The sequence below is a fragment of the Eschrichtius robustus genome, chromosome 4, assembly GCF_028021215.1.
Source record: "Eschrichtius robustus isolate mEscRob2 chromosome 4, mEscRob2.pri, whole genome shotgun sequence".
NCBI classification, from domain to species: Eukaryota; Metazoa; Chordata; class Mammalia; order Artiodactyla; family Eschrichtiidae; genus Eschrichtius; species Eschrichtius robustus.
Window position 1 is genome coordinate 146,774,799 of NC_090827.1, and position 17,726 is coordinate 146,792,524.

General features: G+C 40.0%; 1 protein-coding gene across 1 annotated transcript in view; it reads right to left on the reverse strand.

Moving 5' to 3' along the window:
* The window catches only part of SLC7A11 (solute carrier family 7 member 11), a 91,770-nt gene that overhangs the window by 13,764 nt on the left and 60,280 nt on the right, over nucleotides 1-17,726 (reverse strand). The window contains exons 7-11 of the mRNA XM_068543450.1: nucleotides 11,968-12,091; nucleotides 9,981-10,084; nucleotides 8,923-9,019; nucleotides 7,234-7,383; nucleotides 5,799-5,976 (exon numbers count right to left, since the gene is read on the reverse strand). Coding sequence (XP_068399551.1) covers nucleotides 5,799-5,976; nucleotides 7,234-7,383; nucleotides 8,923-9,019; nucleotides 9,981-10,084; nucleotides 11,968-12,091 — 653 coding nt within the window. The remainder of the gene's footprint in view (nucleotides 1-5,798; nucleotides 5,977-7,233; nucleotides 7,384-8,922; nucleotides 9,020-9,980; nucleotides 10,085-11,967; nucleotides 12,092-17,726) is intronic.

Sequence of the window (17,726 nt, forward strand, 5' to 3'; positions counted from 1 at the left end):
TGTTTTATCTACTGCAATATATAAATATATCAAAATCAACACTTCCTACACCTTAAACTAACACAATGTTATAGGTCAATTTTATCTTAATTTAAAAATTAATTAATAAATAAAGAAGAATGAGGGTCTTGGACTAGATCAGTGGTTCTCAAAGTGTAATCCCCAGACCAGCAACATTAGAATCACCTGAGATATTAGAAATACAACTTTTGAAGCCTCATCCTAGACCTACTGAATCAGAAACTGAAGGTAGGGCCCATAAATCTGTGATTCTGATAGACGCTAAAGTGCAGGGGTCACTGGGCTAGGTGATTTCTACGGTCATTTTATCTTGACAGTCTTAGAACTCTGTGACTCCACTTTCCTGAGATATTAGTTCTTGTCTACCTCTTATCTCTGTAATTGGTCTCCACAAAACCTCTTCAAACTGCTACTGGTCCTGAAGCCCCTGGTGCCTATTGTCTTGATGGTTTTCAGAGCCACGTCATCTCTCACCCAGACAGGCCATCTTTCTCCTCTTTTATGACTTGTCACCTGTAAGAGTCCCTTCCAAGCAATATTTAATGCCACTAAAAAAGGTACGTTTTTTCATCCTTTATTTTCTAACAGTGTTCCCCAAAGTTGTTTTCCTCAGCACACTGATTTTTATAATATACATTCATTACAAAGGGTCCAGCATCATTCTGGCAAATGGTAAACTCTACGTAAACGTTTCTCGAACGAATTCTATTTTGTCACAGCCCACTCTTGACATTGAGAGGTACATGGAGCACAAGGGAGCGCTCAAGAGCAACTGAAGTTCATGTCTACAGAAAAAGGAAATGATAGAATTATCCTAGAAAAATAGACTGTGGAAAAGTAGATATCAGTCAATAGTAAGGGCGATGTGGCTTCTGCAGGCAGAGATGGAGCTAGGACTAACTGATAGCTTTAAATAACAAGAGTTCTGCCATGGTCAAATGCAAAGCAGTGGGGTTAAGGGGACATGCTCTGCAGCCCTTCCTCTCTGGAGAAGTCCTGCAGTCGCTACTCAAACTAGTCTCTATAACGACGGAAGTTCTTGAGTGTGTGTGCGTGCGCACACATGTGTGTGACTATTTATGCATTTGTCTACTGAGATTTTTTTTTTTAACTTTTTTTTTTTAATGCAGCATCTTCTCCTCCATGCCCCAAACGAAAGCGTTTTCCAAAAGTGTGTCTCTGTATTCTGGAGCCCCCAGCCCTCGGCTTTCTTAGACATCTTACTGACCCATGTCACAACACTGCATGGGTTCCAGACAAAGAGAGAGCAACTTAAGAGATTCTGTTGCTTTGCTCGTGTGACATTCTCCTTCCTGAAAGCTCCATTTGGATCTTCTATTCAGTAGCACTTTTGGGGCCAAAGAACCTCTCTCCCGGTTCTACACACCCAGTAGAACCTCCACGCTCAGTCAGCCCTGTTGACCATCCCTCGTGTGGCTTTCTTATGCTCTCTCTTGGGATCTCGAGATTTAAATAATTTTCATCGTGATGGAGGTTTGAGCAGAGTGACTGATTTGGGCTCTGAGTGGCTTTTGGAGTCCTACCAACTTTTCCCACCAGGTCATCTACAGCCATGGGGGTCACAGAGCGGTACTCAGCGGACCCAAGTAAGCCTCTGAGGAAGCTTCCTGCTTGCCCAAAAAAGCTGCAGAGCATGTGGTCTCCAACTACATCCCTACCCATATAGGGCCTTTGGCTTTGGGGATAATCACCCCCTGACAATATTTCTTTAAATAAAGTTGAGCCATTGAGCCTGCATTTGGTGTTTTTAGTTATGTATGCTATAAGACCAAAGAGCAATTGAAATATTTTTAGCTTTGTCTTCCATGTTCAGTAGTTGTTTTTGAAATCTGTTGAAACAACTACTGCCCTTGCAAAATCTGATTTACCCAATCATACCTGGTACAAGCGTGGGAACTACAGCCAAAATGGAATAAGCCTATGAAACATTAGCACAAAACCAAGCTTCCCCAGAAATCATAATAACAGTATCTATGCTTTTCCTTTTTTTTTTTTTGAAAAGCCTTCGAAACCTCTTCACATGCATGGCTCCATTTTACCCTTACAGTGAAGATGGTTTGGTAAGAAACGCAGGCAAGCTTAACTCATGTAAAACGTCGCACCTCAGTCTTCGTGAAGAGTCTGCCAAATGCATGCGGCAGCTTTTAGTGAAGCATCATAAACAAACTGATCACAGCACACTGTATGCAGAACATGCTTTTAGAATTCTGGTTTTGCAAAATCCGTGTCCACCACAACGGACAACAGTCATTTTGCTGGTGCTGCCCGGTATGATTCTTTAGAACTAAAGATTTTGTTTAAATACAGCTGTCCTCCACATCTCGCCCGGAGCCAGAGGGACCAACTTCCAGACACCCACTCACTCCCAGCTGTGATGGGGTTGGACGGATAAAGAGAGGCAGCCGAGGAAAACGGCTGCGGGGAGCCCTGGCTGGGGTTTGCCGGCTCCAACATCCCCATGAATTTGAGTATGTCAGTGGGGTATCGGTCCCCTCTTCCTTGGGTGAGAAGCTTGTGTTTCTATAAATAAATAGATCCAGACGAATTAAGCACTCCATCACAGATGAGGGAAAAAAGCTCTCTGCACATCCGACTATTCCTTTAAGAGCACATTTTCTTTTCATCCCAGGAATGCCATCAAATGAAGCGTGGTTCAATACTGGCATCCTGTGGCCAGAGAAATTCATCAAATCTCTGAAACTCTCAGCTCCTCGGGTTCTGAACATTCTCTGGCTATCTAAACTCAGCAGCCTGTCTCCGTTTTCTGAACGCTGTTCGGTGACCTTTTTTAATGGATGCCCCCCTGATAAGATGTATTTTGATCAACTATCATTTCACAGGGATGATCTGTTCAGGTATAATCGGGTGAAAATAAGCGATCAGACCAAGGCTAAAGAACGTTCCCCAGCAGAACAATTGGATGTTAACTCTAGGCACTGCTCCATGCAGGGGCTCTCTGGCTCCAAGTTTACAGAGTTTCTCCCTAACAACAAGGAGGCAACTGGGAGAAGAGGTGAGGTGATGGCTCAGGACCCTGCTGTGTTGTGTGTCTGTGTGTGAGTGCTTTGTTTTGGCCAAAGGCTAGGAAAATACTTGCTACGGCCGCAATAAATATTATGAATTTTCTCTATTTTACTATAAGAATGCTGCCTAAGAGGAAAATCAAACAAAATTACAGAGGATTGTTGCTTTTCGCAAACTCCCTCGAAAGGCAGCTGTAAAGATAAAGGGTTACAATGATCGCGGTTTAAAGGCAGAATTGCCACGCTGCCTGGTAAGACTCAATGGCGTTGTTGAGAACCAAATAACCATTATGGGACTGCTACTTGCTGCTACTTTCACGAATGGCTAACACTACATTCAGAGTCCTTGGAGTTGTTCAAAACGCCATTGGAGACAGAAGAATAACAGAAAACTTCAAAACTACATGAGCATGGAAAAACATCAAAGAAGGAGCAAGCATGAAACCCAGTAGTTGATAAGTATCGGCAAAGAAATGGAAGGAAATATGCACATGTTAGCAGAAGGAAAGCATTTTTAGAGTTGGCTGACTGCAAACAGGAAGGACAAAATGCCTACTAAGTGGGAAAGAACAAGGAATGTATTCTTTCATCATGGTCTCTCACACTGTCTTCCGGCTCTAGGGCTACCCACTCTTTCTTCCTAAATTCTCATGGTTTTCCATGCATTCAGGGGTTTTAATTGTTTCTAGCCAGGATCTGAGATGGACACAGACCCCCCCCCCCCAACCAGTGGTGAGTACTAATCTACCCTTAACATTGGTAACGAGCAATCCTAATGGTAAATACTGTTTAACAAGACTTGGATTTGTTTTTCAGCAAAGGCTCTCTATGTATTGCCTACAACAGAGAAAACGTAACTAAAAATATTCTACCGAAAACCAGTGTGATCTAACAAGACACAGAGATTAAATACCCTGCTAGGCAATCCGTGTGCCTGTGTAAGCCTTGAAGAACCTAACTTTTATAGTAACACTTCTTCTGGGAATAGTGTTGCCAGCTAGGAAACAAAATGCAGGTATAAATAGTAGTATAAGGTCTAAAGATGTCAAACACCAATTAAAAGCTAATAGAGAGTAGTAGCAGAAGTCTATTTTAAATGACTAGCTTCTAAATGAGTTTGTGTAGCACACTAGAGATGCAATATGTACACAAAGTTGTTTGTTTTTTATTTTTAGTAACACTGACATTATTTATTAATAATTTTACCAGCAATCTCCCTGAACTTTTTACTGGGCTTTAAAAAATTAATGATGGTAAAGTAAGTAAATTAAAATGAATGAGAAGAAAAAAAGTCGATTTCTAATCTCACCAACCTCACCAGCAAGAACCTATCTGCTCCTCTGGATAAAGTTCTCCCTCCCTCTCTTCCCACAGGCACCCAATCTAAAAAGAGCATGAATTTGAAGTCCAGCATATGTGGGTTCAAATCCCAGCTCAATGGTTTGAAATCTATACACCTCAATTCTCCATCTCCCTGCACCCTGGTTTTCCCATCTGGGTATAGAAATCAACCAGTTCACACGTGGATCTTGTGGACGATTGAATGAGATGATGCGAGGAAAAGAGCTTCACTGGCAGAGCCCCTGACAGAGGCTGTTCCTAAGCACCCTTCCTACCTACTGATTTTACTGTATCTTCCTCTCCCCCAACTCACCTGGTCACCAAGCTCTGTTGGTTTTTCTCCTTTAATATCTTTCACTTCCTCTTGGACCCTGCCAACATCACCTGCGCTCAGACCCTCCTCCGTTCTGTCAGGATTACTGCGATAACCACCAACCTCTATTTTTGAGAATGTCTTCAGCCTCACGCTCTCTAATCCATCCTCACTGCCCGCAGCCCCCCACCAGGATGTACTTTTATAAAGTACAAAACCGCCTGATTTGGAATTCTAGGTCTTCTACTTAATATCTGCATGACTTGGAACATGGGATTCTCCCATACCATAACTCAAAATCTGTAAAATGGGGATAATTTTTCCTGCCTCACAAAGTTGTTTTAAGAATTAAACAAGGTTATATATGTGCTAACACATAGAACTCACTCAGTAATTATCAAGTTTCTTCTCTTGACTCTTTTTTTTTTTTTTTTAAATATTTATTTATTTATTTATTTGGCTGCACCGGGTCTTAGTTGCGGCATGCGGGATCTTAGTTGCCTGACCAGGGATCTAACCTGGGCCCCCTGCATTGGGAACGCGGAGTCTTAACCACTGGACCACCGGGGAAGGCCCCTCTTGATCATTCTTGCTGTTCTTATGACCCTCCATGATTCACCAATAGGGTGGTGTTATAATAATGATATTTAAGCCCTTTGCAGGCTCTACCTAACTCCCCACCAAATCTCATATCACTCATTAAGTAGTATGTTATCATACAGAATCAGTAAACTATGCTCAACCCAGGATAAAAACAATTAAGTTAGTAAGGGATTCGGAAGAACAATTAGGTCGTTTACAGAACTGCTGATAAAATTCTATCGAAAAATTTGTTCTCCTAAGAAGTGATTAAAGCAACTGAAACTCAATATCCTGAAAGGATTCAGTGGCTCTACCCTAAACATCCTTCCCGCCTTTTCTTCTACCATTTCTCATTAGAATACAGTAATGTATTCAAGCTAGCAATTTCCCCACTTATATTTTCAAACTTTAAGGTATGCATGTTACATATGTACACACAGATGGGTTTTTTACAACATGGTCTCTCAAAAGGTCCCGAAACTGCTTAAAAGTCTTACCTGACATTCTTCTAAACCACCTGGGCTTCTTGTCCCATATAATAAAGAGATAGTAGGCAGGGACCCCGGTCAGAGTGATGGTGAAGCCAATCCCTGTACTAAATGGGTCTGAATAAAGGGAAAGGGCGACCATGAAGAGACACGTGAAGGAAAACAAAGCTGGGATGAAGAGCGGCACCTGGAACACAGCACAGAAGAAAATCACTTCAAAGGTGGTTCAAGAGACAGCAGGTGGATTCAAGATGAGCACATCAGTCCTGTGATCAGGTGATAACACCTTGATCACGTGACCAAGTGACAGGCACCATCCTACCATACCTTCGTACCAAAATCTCTTGCATAGGGCACAGAGACTATATTAAACACACTCCTTTAAATTAAAAAAACAAAAAACAAAAAACTTTGGGTAGAACAAAATCTAAGGATAAATAAGTGTGTTTCATTAGAGATGTTCTGTTTGAATTATTTTACTAGTAAGCACTATGTTTTACGATTTATGGTTTTGATTGTAAAAGATTGGTTCTTTGATAATTATGATTAGAATCCACTTGAATGTAGAGCCAAGAGCACGGGCTGCTTGTTACATGTTAAAGCTCTTCCGTGCATATTGATTTTCTGTTGGAGATTCACAATAAGAACTGACAGGGATAAAACAGGCCAACTCCTATTCAACCACTAATAAAGATGTTGCCGGCATTAGGCAATGAATATAATTAGAAACAAATTCTGACAACATGACGGGCAACATTATCTGTGTTATTTCTTAAAAGCAAATACATAGTACGGACAAATCAGTCCATGAACTTTCAAGGCTAGAGGCAATGAGAAGCATATGCGTCAGCCCTCCCAAAAGGAAACACTTAGCTATGGTAAATGGACCTTCTATTAAGTGGTATATTCACACATCTTCGCTTTCGCTATGCATTTCACATTTCTACTCCTTCTGGAGTGTACAATGCAGAAAAGGGGCAATATAACAAGTCATAACATTTAAGAACACTTAAAATGCCTTTTTGTAAAGTAGCATCCTTTTTAAAGTTTTAATTAGTGACGATTTCATACATATCTGCCTCACCCTTTCTCAGTATGGTTGTCCACAACGGTTCACCATTAAAAAAAAAGAAGCAGTCTGTATTTTGAACGTATCAGGTCATTAGACACATTCATGAAAAATCAATATAACAAACATTGTACATTAATAGCCCCACTTTTCAACAATGTGACCTACAAAGTGCAGTACATCACAAACAAGCTGATGAACTATTTTTCCAAAGTAAAATAAATCCCATATGAAGGCATGACCTGCAAGAGTTAAACATTTTATTCCAGAGGATTCTGCCCTCTGCCCAAGCTCCTCCTCCTCAACTTATGACAAAGGGAGGACCAGGTATTAGGAGGAAGATTTATGTAAACCCATCAAGACTGCTGAGGTTACCTTGAAAGGACGATGCATATCTGGGTGTTTGTATCGAAGATAAATCAGCCCAGCAACCGCCAGCCCGATAAAAAGCCACCTGGCAAAACTGAGGAAATTCAAGAGACTGTAGAGGTCCCCAGAGAAGAGCATTATCATTGTCAAAGGGTGCTGGTGGGGGGGTGGGGAAAGGAGAGAAAAATCATGCACAGTGAGTTAAAAGAGAACACACGTGATAACAAGCAATACCATCACTGCACATTATTATTATCTTTTCCAAACAATTCTTTCTACTGATAAACGACCATTGCGATTAACACCTATACTCAAACTAACCTCCTAGCTATATATCTAGCTTTGCGACTCCCTCTTCACACACACATATGGATGCATTATTTTTAGCTGTTTTGCATTTGAGTGAAGAGAACGTGCTTTCAAAGAGCAAAACACAGGACACTCAATGACTCAAAATTTACAGACCCAGAGACTGAGATGGTCGGTAAATAACTAACAGTAAAAGTCAAAAGCGCATCCAATACACACATTTGCAGAAAGCTCTGCGAATGGTGTCTGATGAGCCCCTGGCCATGCACACACAGGAAAGACAGCCACCTCTAGAGACTGTGTCCTCTCCTGAGTGCAAAACGTTGACCTTTCCTTCCTCCACACTTCCTCTCCCTGGGTGCTTGCCACATGTGACCCTCAAGACCGCAGAAAAGAATGAAGCGCGGAGATCAGCATAGCAAGTCTCTACAGCTGCACAGACCAAGGACAGCATGACTGATAGCGCAGGCTTAAAATGAAAGCCCTCTTCACCAATAATACATTCTGTTCCCACAAAATAATACATTCTGTTCCCACAAGTGAAGTAAATTTCCAGATTCCACACAGAGTACCCCTCCCGCCCACCGGACTTTACAAAGAAATTTCAAGGAAACATTTTGAAACAAATGAAACCCATGGCGGGGTGGAGATGGGGTGGGGATGGGGGAACAAAAGTGTTCAGTGCATTCTGTGGTGCTCCTGACAGCAGGAGATTGGAAAAAAAAGTTACAAAATAGTAGGTAAAAGGGAATATAACATTGCCAACGGGGATCTGAGGACTTTTACACCTTACACAGTCTTTCATATCCCTCGTTTCAGAAATACTTTGCTCTGCATAAAGAATCGTACAGCTCAAACTTAAGTTTTGGTGCTTTTATTTCTCCCATTTAGGGTTGCTCTCAAAATTCTCACTTTCAAGCACAGAATCCCTGCACTGTCTAGGATTCTGTCGACTTTTTCTATAATTTTGTATGCATTTCATTATAAGGGGCCTCTGATGAGACATCTGGGCGTTTGGGGACTGTAGCTTTTAGCTCCACTTTCAATAAGTAGAATTGGGACTTATTACTCGACCTCCTTTTCTGCGAGGCTCTCTTGTCAGTGATAGGAGCCCAGGCAATCATTTCCCTTTGATCTCACAAATTTCTACAAAGATGAAAAAGAAGTGATGTGTTATTGCTCCAAAGCCTCAAATATGCATCAGATATACTGGAGGAAGGGAAGCGATGGAAAAATATCCTGTCTCTGAAAATCCACCAGGATACACATAGAGCCAATTTAGCTATGAATGAGAACAGAAAGCACGAGCTAAAGTCAAGTCTGAAATCCCCTTTGCTAAGCTGTTCTTTGAGGTTACATCTAGATACACATGTTACTAGGCATTACCAAAACAATAACAGCTGGTACAGGAGTGTGCTTGCGGATGTGAATCATGGAGAGGATTTCCGGAAGGTGACCCTCCCGAGATGCAACGTAGAATAACCTGACAGGAGAAAAACGTAGAATTAATCATTTCCAAGGGAGAAAAATCCAGAAATCGAAGAGAAAGCTTGCATCTTCTTCATACCAAATGGTTTGCCATTTCTTAGGCGATTACTTCCAATTTTATAAAATCTGCCAAAATGTTAACGTTCCTTTGAGGAGAAGCAATAGCAACATCTGACTCAGCATAGCCCACCCCACATGTAAACAGCTGGTGGTGAATTCAGTTCTAGATTTCTAATACTGCACGCGTGTTATCAATCCAGTCCAACTCAACACACACACAACATTCACATTTATCTGATTGGGTTTTCATCAAATTAAAACAAAAGGGACTTCTGCATCAAACAAAAGGGATACAGATAGATGGTGGGATGGTGATGTCTGGTGTCTCTTGCTTTACTTTTTTGCTTGTCACCTTTAGAGAAACAAAAATTTTATTGCCAGAAATAAAATGCTGTTGTTAAACTCTGTAGACATGTGTTAAAACAACAACAAAATACCCCTTCATCCCTGGCTTCAGAGTAGGCTATGAGTAGACAAGCAGTGCCCTCTAATGGACAGAATAGGACATGCTGTTGATACTTGGAGGAAGATTTCAATCTTGCGTTTCCCTTTAAAAACAGCAGGTTTAGCAACCGCATAGCACAGGGAGATCAGCTCCGTGCTTTGTGACCACCTAGAGGGGTGGTGGGATAGGGAGGGTGGGAGGGAGGGAGACGCAAGAGGGAAGAAATATGGGGACATATGTATATGTATAGCTGATTCACTTTGTTATAAAGCAGAAACTAACACACCATTGTAAAGCAATTATACTCCAATAAAGATGTTAAAAAAAAACCCAGGTTTAGAGGCAAAACAGCAGGTTTAGAGGCACTATTTCTTTTCCTTTTAAACTTATCCTTATCACATCCCACCTCAAACACAGAAATGCGTTTTTAGAAATGCCTGAACTCACTCACCTGGAGACAGCAAACACACCACCATTCATGGAACCAAAGCAGGAGAGGGCAACAAAGACTGGAACTGCTACTGAGAAATTTCCCAGGAGCCGCTCAGAAAAAGTCTAGTGAAAGACAGAAGGAAGCAAATTAATGCTTTGCCAGAAAGTGGAATAAAATGAAACAATTTAGGCCAAACTCGCTCTACGACTTTCTGTTCACCTGGTGATATGTGTGTGTTTTATAATCCTTTTTTTGGGTTAGGGTCAGACTAACCTCTTAGAACAATAATCAAAGGCAGGTACCATGTCCTTGCTTGTTGCAGAACTATGGGCAATGGTCTAAACAAGCACCTTCCCTCTACTTCCAAAGAGCAAAGATCCATTGATCAAATCTTTATCAACTATGATATCTACTGTCTCTGACTCTGGTAAATTAAAAAAACTCAGTACAGAAGTTCTCCTTTTGGAGACAGAAATCCTTCTGTATAATACCTTCTCTTTCGTCTGGAAAGCCACATTTTTAGAGCAAAGTACCAAGGTACACTGAGAAGTGTTGCAGATACCTGTTTCATATACCAATCCCACTGTTATGACTTAAAAGCGTGGCAAAAAATAACTGAGGACTTAATCGTGTATATTATGGATACGAACAGTTCTGAAAACCTTTTGCCCAGAATAATCACATCAGCTGAATCTCTGTTTACGAAGTCAATCCCGCCCTCTCAGGTATCTGCCAATTCGTTCTGTAGTTTCCTATTAAAAGGCTAGAACACCAACACAAGTCCAAGGAAATCAAGCTACAGAAAATATAAAAGTTAAACAAAACTTCTGACATTTCCTTTTGTTCCATGGCATGTGCAACATTGCAAATTTTCATGAAGGATATATTTTCAAAAAAAAAAAAAAATATGTGGGATTCTTTACTTGTCCTTGATGCAGCCGGTGCTATGTAATTAATGGACCACATTACGCTCAAAGACTAAGTGCTGCCCTTTGTCTAGTAAGATGAGATGACGGCCTGACATCAGGAAGCTCTGTGCATTTGGTTGTCTGGTAGAAGTTACAGCAGTGGGCAGAGTCTTTTTTAATACAGTGAACTCGTACATAGGTTCACATGAAATGAGATAATTTGTTCCCTGTGGACGTTGCTGATATGAGGTAATAGTGACTATTTTAGAAGGAACTGACATCTAGTGATGGGAAGTTCTTTTTTTTTTCACCCTTCATTGTTATAAGGTCATGAATGAGTGCTCTCTTACTAGCTAAGTTTTTATACCAAAAAGTCTGTGTCACAGAATAGCAGTCCCATAACATGACCTTTGAAAGCAAAAGATGGTCCTGAAGTCAAATAAATTTTGGAAAATGCTGTAAAATTATGAGTATCCACGTCTTAGGGAGTTAAAATGCACATTAGCTTCTCTAATATTCTGAGAAGTACTATAGCAATGACATCTGTTTAACTTTGAATAACTCAGTATTTCCTCAAATTAATAATATCCTAGAACTTGTATTCAAAATGATATACATACTAGAAAAAAAAATGTTATGTGGTCCATTTGGAAATTCTAAAGTGGTACTTTGGGAAAAAGATTTTAAGTTAGCATTTGAAAAGCGTCTAAACAGGGAGGAGTACAGAATAAATTGCAATTTGCATACCCCAAAATGCATTCATTTAAACTCAGTAACTGCCCACCTGCCTTTAAAGACATGTTGGAAGAATAATGACTTCTATTCAACATGTATGTGTGGAAATATGTTTTCAAGCAGGCATATGTGGAAATGTTTTACATGAAATTAACAGTACAGAGAAATCATATAGGAGTGTAGCTCTATCAGTTAAATGGAATATGCTAAGGTATGTTCTAAATTTTTAAAATATTCATTATCATTCAGTTAAAAAAAAAATTACTGGATTTCGAAACACTTTCTGCTGGAGGGAACTACTATAAAATTGCATCATTTCATTAACCTAAATTCAAACTGGCATTTTCCCAACTCAGACTTACCACTGCCACTGCCTTTGAAAGCAACAGCTCCTGGGCACTAATGGTTGTAAAGTAGGCCACATTTGTTAGCACATAGCCAACTGTGACGACCGCCATGGATATACATATGGCAAGGGGGATGGTTCTGAAATGCACAAAGGAATCGCTTATCAGTCATCTTTTGTTAGTCATTTCTCTGCAAGCAAAGAAGATAACAGCTTCATTCAAACAAAGAACAAAATGGTATGGATAACTACAGGCTCTGCTGGTTATGTATAAACATTTCATCAGGGTGAAGTACCACATATTCCTTTGTAATTTAATAAAGTCCATAAGGGGAGGTACTACATTTGTCTTGTCTACTGCTCTACCCCAGAACATATGGGTCTGTCCGATTCTTGTGCTCTATAAGTCCTAGAGCAGGGTTTCACAAACTTGAGCATGCATCACCCGGAAGGCTTGTTAAAACACAGATTGCTGAGCCCACCTCAGGAGTTTCTGATTCAGGAGGATTTGCATCTTCAGCAAGTTCCTGGGTGATTCTGATGCTGCTGGCCAGGGGACCACACTTTGAGATCCACTGTCCTATATATATATGCCTTTCAAATACGAATTCACTTGCCTTGACACCTTTCTAATACTAGTTTCCCAAAAGATCTTTCGCATTCAGTGTTTTCCCCTTCAGTAATTCCCCTTGCCTTCAAATACGTGTACACTTTTGGAAGCATGACAGCAACACATATCTACCTTTCTAAATGACCGTAATAATAATTTTGTACATAACACAAAAAGCCCAGAAGTGCTCCCAATAATGCCTTTGCACTGCCCTGCTGTGAGTTCAAAGGAAGCTCAAGATCATGAGTATCTATTAAAGCAACAGCACAGATAATCCCATGAAATTAGAGGTGACATGCTGGGAAGTACATATGACTGGACAGTGCCGACACTATGTGGCATCAAGAAGTACCCGGCACAAATACAATGTTGTTTCTTCATTTAATGCACTGGGAAAGCCGGGAAGATACTGACCCGCATAATTTGATTCCATGTTACCGATACACATTACTTGCTTAACATAATCACTTCTTCAGACTGTTTCCAGTTCAAGCAACTTAAACCTTCGGCTCCCTGCACAAAGGCTGATGGGTTTTGTGTTTTTTTTTTTTTTTTTTTTAGCCATAGAGCTTATCAGCCTTCATGGAGCCTTAACCCTGCTGGATGCCACTAATGAAGATCTCCATATAATTTCTTCCCAGATGAAAATGCAGGTCCGAACCAGGAAAAAAAAAAAAAAAAAAAGGCACAGCCTGCCTCACTCCCCAAGCTGGGTGTGTTGAGCACCAGCTCATTACGTTGAATTCTCTATCCCCTGTTGAGAACAGGCAAACCCAGCCAGTCAGCAACTGCCATTCATTATGCTGCTTGGAGCCTGACACTTCCCCTGGTCCCCAAAGCCTTAAGCCTTGATGGGGAAACACATTGACCTCTAAAATCCTGGCATCCTACTAGAAAAGGAGCAGATGTTCCCCTTCCCCAGTGTGAAGAGGGTCCTGTGGAATTTTCTGTTCACACCGTACCACGCATTGCTCCTTGTGATTGATAAATGCTAAACGTAAGCAAAGGAAATCACTGGGCCAATTAAGTACAGAGGGGTAAGTGGCATAAGGCATATGAAAGATGAATTGATGAATTCTGTTTCTTTGAAAGAGAGGTGATAGATCAGTGCAAAGGGGTAAGAAGGGGAGCACAAAAGTATATAGGCAGCTTTTCAACCGCTCACTGTATTATCAATATTTTAAACTTGAATCCTTTAGCTCTAATAACATGCCAAATGGGGTTTTGAGTTCTTTCTATGGAGGAGAGAAGCAGAGAGAAAGAGAGAGAGAAAGACACTCTCTAGAGATCTCCTCGCAAGAGTAGGATTAAGAAATGCAAAGGCTCTGCTAATAAAAAGTGAGTCGATTTATCGTTCAGTGCAGTGAAGTCACCTAACCTGTCCAGGACAGGGAGTACTGTCACGTCACATGATACTGTCAAAGAGCACAGAGAAGTCACTCTGAAATTTGACTGTGGCCCTGCCAGCAGAGAATCTAGCCTCCCAGCCCAGCTCTTTCAAGGCAGCCTGTGTTTCCTGCCCGGAGATTATGGTCTCTCTGAGGGAGGATTTCTAAACTGACTTTAGCAGAAGGGACCTTTACAAAATTTGAAACTTCCAGGTTAGTTTTCCTTTTGTTCTTCCTCAGCTTGTCGATAACAAAAAACAGCAGCAGCAGATGCTGCTATGTACCCACCCTTTTATTAGCTGCTTTACATATTTGCCTCATTTTATCCTTGGAAAATCCTGTGAGTTTGCAGCACAATCACCATTTTATAGATGAGGAAATGAAGTCTTAGTTCAAACAACTGTTCAAGGATACACAGCTGGTAAGTGGAAACCCAGAATTCAGCTGCGGATCTAGCCTACCCTGAAGTCAAAGCATTTACACCACTGAAGTGTATTCTCTCTCATGCATGTGGGTCCTCAAACTCTTAACTATTCATTTTCAGAGAAATTATAATTATTGAATAGAATCTTTATTGGAAAGCTCTTAGCAAGGCTGTATTCCTCATGTATTCACTGAAAACACAGTTTTGTGTAGTATGAAGGAGGGGGAAAGACGTATTCCATGATTTTCATAATTTTTCTGTGTGATATGAACTATCATGTCAAGTGAATGCTTTCAAAATTTCAATATTTTGAAAATACTAGTTTATTTTGAATTTACAAAACCACAGAGGCACACTGAATAAACTTCCCTAGACAACTGTTATAGAAAAGGAGGAAAGGTAAGCATACTTATCAGACAATATGAAACAGATTATTAACAGTTTTACTATCAGCCAAGTATACTATATAGATACTAGAGGAAAAAAAAAAAAATCAAAGGAGCTTAAAATATAGGATAAAAGAGAAAAGGGGGTCTAACCTTGCAATTCACAGCAAGCCCAGTAATTCCTCTCTAGGTAAAATTAAGCCATGGGAATTGAAGAGGATGTGGCCAGATGGCCAGTAGAGTAGCTTCTGTCCTTAAGGTTCCATTTCACTTTAACAAAGGGAAGGAGAAGGGTTTGTGGCTGCCTTGGCATAAACAGCAATCATTTACCGAGGAAATCAGTTGACTTGTTCAGAAGGGCTTGGCACTGTGTGGGTAACTCCTGGATTTCGAGCAGCAAAGCTTAAGAGCCACTGGGTGAGCTGATAAGAGCTATTAGGGCATGCCAGAGCAATCTTTCCGGAGGCTTTAGATGCACAGGGCAGATAAACACGGTTAGTAATCCAAGATTAAGGCAAATGGCACATGATAATAAAAGGAATTACGGGAACTGGTAGGCCACTGACATTTCAAAGCCCCTGTGTAATTGCGAGGTATCCACCAATTCTAAGGGCGACAAAAGCATTGTCTTTAAGCTGAATAAAAATGACTCACACCTAGGAGTTGTAATCTTTCTCAAATGTTGTGTATACTTTTTTTTATGATTAACAAGATACCAATGTATTGGGAAAAGTTACTTAATCCTTAAGAGCTTTTTGTCATTATACATAGTCTTTTCAATTATGTATTGATGAGAAATAAGCATTAAGTAAGTGAGAATCTGATATTTTTATTAATTGCAAATGGTCTTCAATCAAAAGGTCTTGGATAGTCTTCTTTCCTTCTAGGTTTATTTTAAATTGGCATCTGTAAGCAGTCTATGCAACACATGGATAAATATTTGTTTTATTGGAAATTATTAAGTGGAAGTCTCTGGAACATCTGCTTAGAAGCACTCTCATTCTAAGGATAGAGCTCCCCAGGAATTTAAATGGTCCCAACAGTAATGGCAGGTAGCTTATATTTGTATAATCTACAAAGCACTGGCAAACGCATTTTATCTCCAAGTATACACATTTCATTTCAAATCCTTTGTGGAATAAGATAGAATATGAACAAAGGACAAAATCCACAACAACCCACTGAAATAGGAGGTAATACCACCATTTTCAAACAATGGAACCAAGGCCCAGAGAGGTTAAGTGACTGGCCAAGGTCACAAAAGTAGTTAAGTGAGAGAGCTGGGTCTTGAATTCAGATCCTCCATTAAGTCCCACATTCCTGAAATATCTTGTCCGTGATATCATGGCTGTTTTGTGCCTACTTTAACTCTAGGTACAAAGTTCCTAGGATTCTTTCATGCTGACAAACATGTACTCTATTTTATACATATGATACAAATATCAGAAGGCTGATTGTTACAATGTGACACATTTTAAGCCAAGTACATTTTACTATGCACTTAATAGTCATCACAAATAATCTTGCAAATGATGGAGTATGGGATGCATTTTTAATATACTTTGCAACTATATGGTAGAGCATTGGCAATGATCATTGTTTCCAGTGCTTTATGTTGGCTAAAAAGACTCCTGCCATGAAAACAGAATGAGTAAACCTAGCTTCAGAGAGTTGAGGACACATGAAGGTCACAAGGATTTCTGATATTCAGGCCATCCGAGTAATTCTGTAGTCACTTGTATTTAGGACATTCCTAAAATTGTTTTGTAACTGGCGCAAAGTCTTCTGAGATTTATGTGAATCAAAATAAGTTTCATACATTCCCCGGTGTGGATACATCCACTGGAGACCACAGAAATCATTGATCCTGGGGCATCCAAAATTGTCTTTGAGCCATGGGACTGGGCGTGATGCCAGTTCTGCTAAAACCTTCTCTTGTGTGTTCTGGAATCTTCTAAGAGAAGTGCTTGATACTTCACATTTTCTTTTTAAAAATCATTAATGTTTTAACACATGTATTTTGCATTCAGGAAAAAAGAGGGAGGGGAGAAAAGAGGAATTAAGAAGGTCAAGAAAATGACAAACTTATCAATATGTGAGATGCAAATAAAAAGGAAAACAGGGTTTTTCAAAAAACTTTTAAATTTTTTAGTAAACTGTTTATATATAATTGAAACAAAGCCATGATTCATCTCAACATAAAGTATTTAAAATTATAAATGAGTATTTCTTGATTCTGAGTATTTATTTTAGAATCATACCTATTTCACATTTTCTTTATAATGACCCTGTAGAGGAGACCTTGAAAGCTTTTCTCTAGATCTGACCCAGAAGTGACTCAAGTATCTCTCACTTCTCTCTTTTTGATCTACCAATTTATTTTTGCAGGACTATCCAGTTTACTTTATTACCACTGCTGTTAATTTTATTGTACTCCTCAAACTTCAGTCATGTGTTACAAACCAAAAGATAAATACTAGTATATCTCAAAGAAAATCTATCTATATTTTTCAGTCACGTGATTTTTTTCTTCCATACATTTTTACATAATTTCCCTGATTCTTGCTCATCTCAAACTTTCCAGAGACACCCCCCTGCCCCCGGGCAGGCATGAAACTGTACTATCTGGCTATGTGATTTCTGATATTTCTAGCAGGGATTGAATTACAAATAAGGGTTCTTGATTGTTTTCCGGACTTGAAACAATTAGATTACAGATGACTGGAACCCTATGAACTGCCTTGTATGTTTTCGGTGATTTTGTCCCCTTGTCATTTAGTGCTATCACTGTATCTCTAGTTGTACATCCTGAGTGGGAACTGGACTGTTAATAACACTATAAGAGAAATGCACTTGAGGAGACATGGCAAATTGGGGGGGAAGGTGTGGGTTGTCACTGAAAGAAGAAAATGTAGCAAGAGGAAGAGTACATTCAATAAACCTATTCAGAAACATTCTTAAAGGTCC